General features: G+C 42.7%; 1 protein-coding gene across 8 annotated transcripts in view; it reads left to right on the top strand.

The window, feature by feature from the left end:
- The window catches only part of CDK5RAP2 (CDK5 regulatory subunit associated protein 2), a 174,154-nt gene that overhangs the window by 108,854 nt on the left and 53,140 nt on the right, over positions 1–12,160 (top strand). For all 8 annotated transcript variants that reach the window (XM_076008992.1, XM_076008991.1, XM_020289456.2 and 5 more), the window contains 2 exons: positions 1,899–2,334; positions 7,604–7,835. In XM_076008992.1, the coding sequence (XP_075865107.1) occupies positions 1,899–2,334; positions 7,604–7,835 (668 nt within the window). The remainder of the gene's footprint in view (positions 1–1,898; positions 2,335–7,603; positions 7,836–12,160) is intronic.

Raw genomic sequence — 12,160 nt, 5'->3', positions numbered from 1 at the left:
GTGTGAGGGGAGCATCTTGACGGGAAATCTCTCCATTCGTTCTTTACGCAACAGCAGCCAGAGTCACCTTTCTGAAGCACACCTGTGACCAGGCCACTCCATCTCAGGGCCTTTCGGTGGCCCTCTTGTCCATAACGTGGTGTATGAGACTCTTTGTTTCTCCCTGCCTAGCTTTCTAGCCTCAGCTCCTTATTCGCCACTTGACTCTGTTCCCATTGTTTTCCCTGCTTAGGCTCTTCCATCACCTCTCCCCTTGGCTAGCTTCTCTTTGGTGTCAGAAGCCCCCTTCTGACATTCTCCCTGCCTCCCCAGCTGGACACTCTGGGATAGTCGCTCTGTATGCCTCATGATTTGTTTATATAGCTGTTTCTAAAACCCACGTAAGGCCTTGTGGGCCATTTTGTCTCCCTGGTGCCCACGATAGTGCCTGGTACAAGAAGCACAAAAGGGAATCTTTCTGAACTACTCTACCCTGGGCTCCATATCAAGTGTTTTACATGCTGGTTTAGTTTTAGTCCCTGGAAAGCAGAGCCTGAGATACTGACTTGAGTACAAGTGATTTATTTGGGATGTGACAGCAGGCAACAGGAAGGAGGGCTCAGAGAGAGGAAGATAGCAATGAAAACAAAGGCATTGAGGGTCTAGTATTGATCTGGTTACTGCTGTGGGCAGCTCGGCCTCAATCCTGCTGGGCACCCTCAGAGAGCTGTATAGTTTGTGCCTGCATTGTCCTTCTGAAGGGTGGGAGACTGGGACATTTACCCACCAGCTCTCTTCCCCTACTGATTGAGGGTTTCCCCCAGAAATATAAACTGTTTGACACTTGACACTGCCTTACTGGCTGGCTCAGAGAGCTCTGGAAAATGCCTCAAGGCAACAGAAATGTTGAGGGTGCTTAAGGTGTGACTGTCTTATGTCTATAGGAACTGCCAGCATAGCTACAGCTGAAATCAGAGATGGTCCAAGGGCACGTGGCAAGGGACATGAAAAGCATCTGCTACTTATACACCATCTTGTTTAATCCTCACGACTGGGCTGGGCTCAGTGGCTCATGCCTATAATGCTAGCATTTTGGGAGGCTGAGGTGGGAGGATTGCTTGAGGCCAGGAGTTCAAGACCAGCCTGGGCAATACAATGAGACCCTGTCTCTTAAAAAAAAAAAAATTAGCAGGGTATTGTGGTGCATGCCTATAGTTTCAGCTATTTGGGAGGCTGAGGTGGAAGGATCACTTAAGCCAAGGAGTTCGAGGCTGCAGAGAGATGTGATCATGCCACTGCACTCCTGGGTGGCAGAGTGAGACCCTATCTCTAAATTAAAAAGAAAAAATGCTTATGGCTGTCTTGTGGAAGAAGACTTATCTTCCTTTCAAAGAATTGCAGAGGTAGAATTTGGAGCCATTTTTATTTGCCTTCAAAGCAGTGCCCTTTTTACTGTGTTTGTATACCAGCTTCCCTTCATTAACATCTATTTTATGAGCATACATTGTGTGCTATGATGGATCAGGTCATCGATGGACCAGCCAGATTGGTCAGATTCATCTAAAGCTATACTTGCTCCTGGATGTAGGAATGGGACCATAGTCATAGTGGGGCTGGAGGACCAATAATTGTCATGGACACCCTTTGATTCTGCTTGCTCCTACCCAGGCCCAGCCTGCATTCACAGATCCACGCTGCTCACTCACTAGCTGTGTGCCTCTTGTCTTCTTGCCCATGAAAAAGACAAGGTAGTACCTGCCTTCTTTGGTTGTCATGAGGTTACATGGGATAAAATACTTAGTGCTATTGCTGGCATGTTGTGGTTACACACTGTGTTTAGTTTGGGTGGAATGTGAGCAAGGGGACAAGGCTGTGGCAGACAGCTTAATTCTCCCACCTCTTTCCTTTTGGAAAAACAGACCAGACCTTCTGAAAATGCTTCGTGAACTGCTTCTGGACCGAATACGCTTGACAGAGCAGGAAGTTTCCGGAGATCGTCTTGATGGTAAAACTGAGAAGACACTTAAGCAAATAGCTGTTCAGCTAAAAGGTGAACTTGGACAATTTGTCCAAGCCAACTCATTTTCCAAGTCACATAATGAACTGAAGCCACTAGCTTGGGAGGCCCAGCTAGTAAAAGCGGGTGAAGCATCCAAGAGGAAGCTGAAAGACGCCTCATCGCAGACTGCAGCCGTGGAGGGCGACCTGCTGGGATTCAGACACCAAGGAAAGAGAGAGGCTCGGGAAGAGAAACCAACCAACGCCGTGCTGAGCGCCGAGCATCAGCCAGAGAACTGGTGCAGGGAGCCTGGGTGGCAGGCCACTTCCCGCTCCTTCCCCAGTGGGACTGACAGAGTAAGTTTTTCTAGATATTAATTATGCACATATTTTATACAAACAAAAAACTTTAAGAATTACCCCTAATCCCATCACTTTTTTCCATTTATATGAAGAGAAACTCCGGTGTGTCCCTTGGCCTGCACTTACCTTGGCCTCCGCCTGGAGGTGTTGTCCCCTTGAATCTTCCCCTCACTCTCAGCCCCCTCTTTTCCCTCCCCCACCTAGTCCTATCTAATTTATCTATATATTATGATATTTATGTGTTTTCCTTAGAAAATACACACGTGGGATCCTGTTTATATGTCCACCTGTAGCTTTCTTTTTCACATTATGAGGAGCATCTTTCCTTGTAATGGCTGCGTAAAAGTCCATTGTGGCAACGTGCCAAAATTTATACTGCTTTCATCTATTGGTGGACATTCGCTTTCGCAGGTTGCAGGAAAATTGTAATAACCTGACTTTAGAGGTAGGGATGAGAACCTCAGTTTTATTTTGTGCAGACTTTGTGTAGGAGAGGTACTTTTCTGAGGGCTTTGTCTATATTTTCTTATCTTACAACACAATGAGGAAAGCTGGATGAGGAAGGCAGATCCCGCAGGCTCATGGTTGGCCAGCAGCTAAGGGGCTGCACTGGGACTCCCACTGTGCTCCCCATGGCCACACCCTTTCCCTAGGTCAAGCTACCTCCCAGCTGTGGTAGCAACAAAATGACAGAGTCTGGTTTTGTTGGGTGAATGTCTGCATGTTGATTTTTGGTTGGTCTAGGTGTTGTATCTGAGGTTCTTCACATATACCATTAAATATGCCAGAGTGTCAAAAGCCAGACTCTCTTAGCAATGTTTAATCGGACCTTTACTAAAATCCTCTTGGGGACAAGGCATGGGGTTGAGAATCCCCACAGCAGGGAGATTTGTTCTAGTAGAGAAAAAAATGGGTCATGTTTCTGACACAGCTCCAGTGTCGGCTGTTCGTGTGCTCATTTCTGATGGGTGTTTTGTATCTGAGAAATCAACTGTACACATTGCTTTATAGCATCAGAATGGAGAATTAAGTTTATTTTCTGACCACTAAATTACTGCTTTTGTGCATACCAAAGAGAGTTAGATGTATCATTAGCAAAATTGCTTTTGATTGTTTTAAATTATGCACCAAAACTGTAATTTCTAGAAAAGGGTTTTCTAAAGATATCAGAGAAAAAAAAAAAAAGACACTGTCATTATATTAATGGTACTCGAAATGCAAATATGTGCAGTTTGGCTAGAATAGAAATGCTCTCATCTGCCCAGGCTCCTTCAGTTTATACCTATATATTAGGAAAACTAGATTTTTTTGTCTGATTTTTTTGTTTGTGTTTTTCTATTGTGTGGGAGATACCATTCTATGTTTAGGATAATTGGAGAATTGAACAGACTTAATCTCTCCAAATATATTTAAAATTTTTTTTTTAGTTTGAAATTATCCTTCTTGCTTGTGTCTTCAACAGGAAGGAAACTGTATTTATTTATTTATTATTATTTTTAGTATCTGCTATATGTGCCAGGGATTGTGCTAGATACTCTCTATATCATCTCATTTAACCATCCTAAGAGTATGAGTTTGCTAGGTATCACCTACATTTTACTTATGAAAAAATATAAGCTCTAAATGGCTCAGAAAACTGTCATGAGTGACTCAGGTGGTAGTTGGAATGACGGTCCTAAAGTCTGGTTTGGGAGGCAGACAGAGATATTATAAACCTACTTTTCTCAGGAAGGAAAGAGCCATCTTATCACAGCTATAGCCTCCAATCTATGCAAAGTAGATGAAATTTAATGATATTCTTTGTGGTCTTTGGTAGTCAAGAAGTCAGTATTCCTATGGCTTACCTTACCTCTTTTAAAAGGATACTCTGGTATCTTGTTAAAAGGACTGTCAGTGCAGCCTGAAGGTGAGACAGGGAGACCAGATATCCTTCCAGTTGTTTAGTTATGAGGCAAGAGGATAGACGTTACACATTAATGTGTGTTTGTATCAGACCTGGCCAAATGTCTGCTTTGAGTCCTTGGGTAGTAAGTCACCTGACCTTTCTCAGCGGCTCCTCCAGTGGGATCAGTGTGACCTAGAACCTGAGGCTGGCATGATGGCTAAATGAGGTAATGTGTGGCAAGCACCTATTGCAGTACCTTGTATGAGCAGGAGTGTGTGAGTTCTTGTCCCCTTCCATTCCCAAGTGGGAAGATCCAATATAATATCTTTTAATAAGGTGGTAGGTGGGACTCTGTTCAGAGTCCATAAGGTAGCATTTTGTCTAGTGTTATTTTAGAACCAGCATTAAATTAACTGACAGCAGACTTCCAGCTTGAAATTGGTATTTGTGCACTTGCAGATATCTTTTCTACTGCTGTATGAGACACAGATTTTGATCCAAGAGTAAAGGTTGGTGGAGACTGAGGACCAGGCAGATGATTGTTATTTTCCAGCCCTCTTTGATGATGCACCCACCTCCTCCCAAGTGGTCCACATCGCCACCTCAAACTGTTCTTGTCCTTGAACCTTCTTACTCCTCTTCCCTGCATTTTCAGGCCTGAAAGTATCTTGCCTTTCTTAACTGAGCACTGGAGTCTGAAGAGCTAGTCTGAGGTCTGACTATTGAACCTTCTTGCTGTGTGACATTGGACAAGTTGTTTGACGTCTCAGTTCTTGCTCCGGAAGATAGGCATGATAACTGCGATTATCCTGTGATCTCCGGGAATGCAGAGTTTACTTTAAGATTATGGGAGAATGTGCTTGAAAGCATTTTACATTCTAGAATATGCAAGAAGAGGCCCTTCATCTCCTTACCTTCTTGAGAGACCTTGGTGATTTCCTCAGTCCTTGGGACCCAAATGTTTCCTGTTCTTGGGTTCCTTCTCCTCTACTGTTTTTTTAAAAAAAATGTTAATAACAGCTTTATTGAGATATAATTCACATATCATTCAATTCATCCATTTAAAGTCTATAATTCAGTGTTTTCTTAGTATATTCACAGAGTTGTACAACCATTATCACAATCAATTTAGAATATTTCCATCATCCCAAAAAGAAACCCTGTACTCATTTGCCATTCCTCCAGCTACCCACCCCCAGCCCTAGGCAACCACTAACCCACTTTCTGTCTCTTTAGATTTACCTATTGCAGATATTTCATATTAATGGAATCAAACAATATGTGGTCTTTGGTGACTGGCTTCTTCCACTTATCATAATCTTATCAAAGTTCATTCATATTGTAACATGTATCAATACTTGATTTATTTTTATTGCCAAACAGTATTCCATGGGATGGATATACCACATTTTATTTATCCATTTATTAGTTGATGTACATTTGAACGATTTTGATGGGTTGATTATTAGGAACAATGTTGCTTTTCATGTGCAGATTTTTGTGTGGACATGTTTTCATTTCTCTTGAGTGTATACTTAGGGGCGGAATTGATGGGTCATATGGTAACTCTTTGTTTAACCCTTTTGAGGAACTGCCTGACAGTTTTCTAAAGTGCATCCATTTTACATTCCTACCAGCAGTGTATGATGGTTCCAATTTCTCCACATCCTCACCAACACTTACTATTGTCCTTTTGATTATAGCTTTTTCCTAACAAGGATGAAGTGGTGGTATTTTATTGTGATTAGATTTACATTTCCCTGATGACTAATGATGTTAAACGTCTTTTCATGTGCTTATTGGCAATATGTCTATTTCCTTTGGAGAAATGTCTATCAGATCTTTTGTTCATCTTTTAATTGGATTGTTTGTGTTTTTATTATTGAGTTGTAATAGTTCCTTATCTATTCTAGATTCAAGTCCCTCTCCTCAGCTTTTAAATATATAATTCCCCACTTGAGAGACACCCCCATTTGGCCTCTTAAGTTATTATTTGCATGTTCATTCTGCAAAGAGTTGTCCAATACTTACTGTGCACAACTTCTTGTGCTGGAAACTGTGGATAGAGTCTGGCCAAGATACGCAGAGGCTCTGAACCTTGGAGTTTACAGGCTGGTGCTGAAGATAGGCAGTGAATAAGTAAGTGCACAGGCATTTAATTATAGTATTATTAATATTCTCTGTGGAGAATTGTAGGGGACAGTGAGTGTATAACTGGGAGACCTGACCTAGTCTTGGAAATCAAGGCCCAGTCTCCTGAGGAAGCACAATTGAGCTAAGTCCTAATGAATGAATTGGAGTTAGCATGGGAAATGGGGGTGGGAGGTGGAAAATGAGCATTCTAGGCAGAAGAGTAAGCATATGTCAGGGTCCTGAGGTACAAGGAATGTGGCATTTGAAGAACCAATAGGAGGTCAGTGTGGTTGGAGGCTGCAGGTGGTCTCAGGCTGCAGGTGGTCTCGGGCTGCAGGTCACGCAGGACTTTGTAGGCTGTGCTATGGGCTTTGACCTTTGTCATAAGGGAGTTGGGAAGCACTTAAAGGAGTTCTAATCAGTAAAGAGGAATAGTAGGTCTGCCTTACTGCTGCAGCATGGACAGTGGATAAGAGAGGGCAAAAGTGAGTGTGTGGAGACCACTCGAGTCTGTTGCCATGGCCTAGGTGAGAGCTGACAATGTCTTGTAGTGTGGCGGTGGCAGTGCAGGATGAGAAGACCTGAAAGAATTGAGAGACAACAGGGGAGTTGGAATTAATGGAACCTAAGGAATGAGGAAAGTGAGTGATGAGAATAAAGGGAAGTTTAAAAATGATTCCCAGGGTTCTGGATTGTATAGTAAGCGATGGTCATATGATTCACCAAAACAGAGACTGTTGAAGTGGCATAGATTTTCGGGTGGGGACATGGGGGGAAAGGAATCAAAGAGTTTTCAGAGGACTTTGGAGTGCCTGTGAACTACCATAGTTGAAGATGTCTGGGATGGTCGGCAGGTTGGGAGTTCTGAGCCTGGAAGATGCATAGGGGGTTAGTGACCCACTAGCCACTGAAGGAAGGTTCTAGTAGACTAGCAGGGGTGGGAGGCAGATTGGCTTAGACTGAAGAATCGTTGGGAAACAAGGAAATAAAAATGTTTCTCAAAAGATTGTATTGGAGGGACTGCCGTAAGTGGAACATCTGGATTGCCAAGGCTGTCGGGAGAAGCCTGGACCTTGATGGTCAGAGGTGGGGGGCCTGCCAAGGTGCAAACTCTGGCTGGTGGTTAAACATACATGTTTGGGTGGGCAGTTTGAATCCCATTTTGTGAGGTTGGCATGAGAATGTTGACTGTGCAACCAAAGTGTGTTCAGTGTGTATTCATTGTTTATATGTGTGTGTTTTCAGGATGCTAAGAAGTCCCGCTTGCCAATCCTAGTAAAGCCATCCCGATCATTAGGAAGTGCGTATTATCTCCCTGGCACGCAGGAGGTGGTGGCCCAGCTGCAGGGCCAGATCTTGAAGTTGCAGGGGGAGCTGAAGGAGTTTAAAACTCGCAATAAGCAACTTCACCGAAAGTTAATTCTGGCTGAAGCATTGATGGAGGGGAGGCCGACGTCCGACACAACGTTACTGAATGGTAAGCACCAAGAAAAATGTTTTCTCCAGGAGCTAGACAAACGGCCTGATAGAACTGCTTGAAATGTCAACCTTGTTGTTTAGAATTGCAATAAGTTTGAGTATAAATTTCATGAATTGCAGTGATTAATCTTGACTCTTGACAAATGTACAACTGAGGGAACGCAATAAGGAAAATGAATCTGTTGCTTTCATTTTATTCTGGAGTCTGGATCCGGGGACTTGTAGTGCTCACAAGTCTTGCAGGGTTGCTGCTGCTTTCCCTTGGGGTTGTCTGTAGGTGCCCCAGTGGTGGGATCACTTGAATCTGGGCTTTTTTGCCTGGCTTCATCTGTGGAAGCCTCAGGCACATGGCGTCAGAGGTGTGCAAGTGAGATTCTCTTTGCAAGGTTCTCAAGGCTAATTCTAAATCCTGCTGACTTTGTGCCTTTCTCTAGAAGTGACCTTCCTCACCACTCATGTTGAATCTGCTGTCTCTGCTCTCCTGGGGGCCAAGACAATAGAGAGTCCCTGGGTTAAAATATATTTAAGTAGTTAGGATCCAGAGACTTTGGAGGAAGCACCTCTGGGGGTGTCCTCTAGTCTAGGACAGTTGTGCTTAGAGTTTGGACCACCAGTTCTTTGAGAATCTGAAGCAAGCCGAAGGCTTTCTCACAGAATAATGCTGGTGAGCACATACATGTAGCATTTTACATAATTTTCTCAGGATTCATGAATCCACAAAAGTACATATGTTGACCCTAATTTTGAACTGTTGCTGTACACTAATAGCAGCATCACAATAACAAGGACAACAGTAATCCTTTATTTAAAAAATATTTATTAATTTCTTCTGTATGCCAAGCACTACTCTAGGCACTGGAGGGATAGGAATGAACAAAACAGATGAAGTTTGTGTCTAGCTTATTACATCCTTGTCGGCAACGGGGCATGGTGGTGGTGGTCATAAGCTGATAAGCATATATGTAAAATATGTGAGAAGTGCTGTGGAGAAGAATGCAGCAGGGTGAGAGCGTGGGGAATGTGGAGTGGGTGGGGTTTGCTGGTGTTCATGAGTGGTAGGATGAGCTTCTGATGGTGGCATCTGAACAGAACCAGGTGTTGAGTAGGGGAAGTGAGTGTACTAGTCATCTTGGGAAGAAGGAACAAGGCAAAGGGCCTGGTGTTGCTGTGAACTTGGGAAGTTGGATGAATAGTAAGGAGAGGCCAGTTATGAAGCTGGAGTGGAGTGAGAAAGCGGGAGAGTTCTCAAAGATGGGATCAAGGAGGGAGCAGGTCTAAGACTTTGTATTTTACTCTCCGTAAGATTGGAACTGTTGGAGAGTTCTGAACACCTGCGATATGATCTGACTTAAGTCTTAAAGCAGGAGTTGACAAATGACAGCCTGTGGGCCAAATTCAGCCCAAGGCAAATAACGTTCTGTGGAAACAGCCACACCCATTCATTTGCATATTGTCTATGTCTGCCATGATGGCAGAGTTGAGTAGTTGGCACAGTGACCCTAGGACCTGCAAAGCCTAAAATGTTTATTATTTGACCTTTAAGAAAGGTGGTCTGACCTCTGCTTTAAAGGATCACTTTGGATGTGATCTGTTGGAAGGATGGAAAAACTGCAGGAGAGGCAAGCTTAGGGGGATGTTATGTATTTGGTTTAGACTATTTTGGGATGCCTGTGGACCATCCCAGGGGAGATGTCGGGTAAGCAGTTGGAGATAGATCAGCCTGCAGTCAAGGGGAGAAGTCTGGGTAGAAATACAAACTTAGGAAACAGCAACACATTGCTAATATTTGAAGCCACATGACTTGGAGCCACAGGGCGCAGGTCCAAGAATTGAAACCGGGGCTCTCTCGTGATTAAAGGTTGGACTGAGAAGAGCAGCCAGTGAAGTAGGAGGGGAGCCAAGAGAGGATGAAATTCCAGAAGCTGAGTGAGGAACAGATTAGCTGTGTCAGTCGTTGCTAGTATGACAAATAAGACAAGGACTGAGGATTGGGCTTGGGATTTAGCAAAGTGGAAGTCATTGGTGGCTTTGAAGGGAGCCGTGTCCATATAGTGGGCAGGGCCTGATTGGCATGGGTTCAAGAGAGAGGATGGAGGAGACTGGTGACACCAGGAACAGACAACTCTGAGGAATTGTACTGTAAAGGCTTGTAGAGACAGAGGATAGTTGAGAGCCAAACTGTTGATGAATCTCAAGGAATTCAATGAATCAGGACATGGATGACTGCAGTAAATGTGGGATAGTCGATGTATAGTCTGGCAGCATGAGCTGCAGAGCTGGCGCTGTAGGGAAGAGGGAGAATGATCTGGAAGTGGCAGTGAGGAGCAAAGGCACTTACACATTTCCAGGCTCATGATACAAGAAACATGGGAAAGAAATGATCACGACCAGGAAGGCTGCCGGAGAAGCATTGTCCTCGGGGCACAGCCCGGGTTCACTGAGAACGAGGGGGCGAGATGAATGTTCAGAGAGGTTGATGTTCTTTGGGATTTGCTAGTGAAGGGTATGAGTACCAGGAAAGAGTATCAGAGTAGGGGATTTCAGAGTGGGTTCAGGGATCTGAGATGACTCTGGACATGGACTTCCTGTGGTATTATTAATTTTTTTTAATGAAGTAAAATATACATATGGAATTCACCATCTTTACCATTTTTAAGTGTACAGTTCAGTGGTAATAAATACATTTATATTCTTTTATCCCCACCCCACTTCCTGGCCTCTGGTAACCACCAGTATAGTCTCTGTCTTCATGAGATCTACTTCTTTAGCTCCCACCTGGGAATGAGAGCATATGGTAGTGGTCATTCTGTGCTTGGCTTATTTCATTTAACATTTCATCCATGTTGCTGCAAATGACAGGATTTCATTCTTTTTATGGTCAAATAATATTCCATTGTGTATATGTACCACATTTTCTTTATCCATTCATCCATTGATGGACACTTAGGTCCATTCTGAATTTTGACTATTGTGAACAGTGCTGTAATAAACCTGGGAGTGTAGATTTTTTTTGATATATTGATTTCTTTCCTTTTGGATATATACCCAGTAGTGGAATTGCTGGATCATATGGTAGTTCTATTTTTAGTTTTTTGCAGAATCTCCATACTGTTTTCCATAGTGGCTATACTAATTTACATTCCCACCAAGAGTATGCAAGCAGTCCCCTTTTTCCACAATCACTAGCATCTGTTATTGTTTGTGTTTTTGATACAAGCCATTTTAACTGGGGTGAGATGGTATCTCACTGTGGTTTTGATTTACATTTCTCTGATAATTAGTGATGTAGAGATTTTCATATACCTGTCGGCCATTTTGTCTTTTTTCCCCCTAATCTCCTTGTTTCTCAGGTATATATGTCTTCTTTTAAGAAATGTCTGTTCAGATCTTTTGCCCATTGTTATCATTCATAAAATATAAATGTATATATATATTGGCTATTGAGTTGTTTGAACTCCTTATGTATTCTGGTTATTAATCCCTTGTCAGATGGATAGTTTGTAAAAATTTTCTCCCATTCTGTGGGTTGTCCCTTTACTTTGTTGATTGTTTCCTTTGCTGTGCAGAAGCTTTTCAGCTTGATGTAATGGTCCTGTCTATTTTTACTTTTGTTGCCTGTGCTTTTGAGGTCTTACACACAAAAAAATACTTGCCCAGACCAATGTCCTGGAGCATTTCCCCAGTGTTTTCTTCTAGTAGTTTCACAGTATCAGGTCTTAGGTTTTTAAGTCTTTATTCCATTTTGATTTAATTTTTATGTTATATTGAGAGCTAAGGGACTAATTTCATTCTTTTGCATATGAATATCCAGTTTTCTCCACACCACTTGTTGAAAAGATTCTCATTTCCCCTTTGTATGTTCTTGTTACCTTTGTCGAAGATGAGTTGGTTGTAAATGTGTGGATTTATTTTTGGGTTCTGTCTTCTGTTCCCTTGGTCTGTGTGTCTGTTTTTATGCCAGTACCATGCTATTTTGGTTACTGTAGCTTTGTGGTAAATTTTCAGCACTTCTGTGGTATAAATAAATTGAGCACCTATTATTTATTGAGTCTTATACTCTTTAAGTATATGATCTAATTGAATTGTCTCAACAGTCCTTTGAGGCAGGTATAGTAATTTTCCCTATCTTAGAGTTGAAGCAGCAGTTTCAGAGATAAAGTGACTTGGCCGTAGTCACACTGTTACCCACTTCCTGAGATAGGTGTGAACTGGCCTGCCTGATTTCAAAGCTTGCATTCTTTACTATTTCATATAGCTTAGTATATGATACTTCTCATATGGATTTTATGATGCTGTATACCAGCGGTGTCTTCTCTTTACTCT

Source organism: Microcebus murinus, chromosome 12 (genome assembly GCF_040939455.1).
Source record: "Microcebus murinus isolate Inina chromosome 12, M.murinus_Inina_mat1.0, whole genome shotgun sequence".
Lineage (NCBI taxonomy): Eukaryota > Metazoa > Chordata > Mammalia > Primates > Cheirogaleidae > Microcebus > Microcebus murinus.
This window is presented reverse-complemented; position numbering and strand designations above follow the sequence as displayed.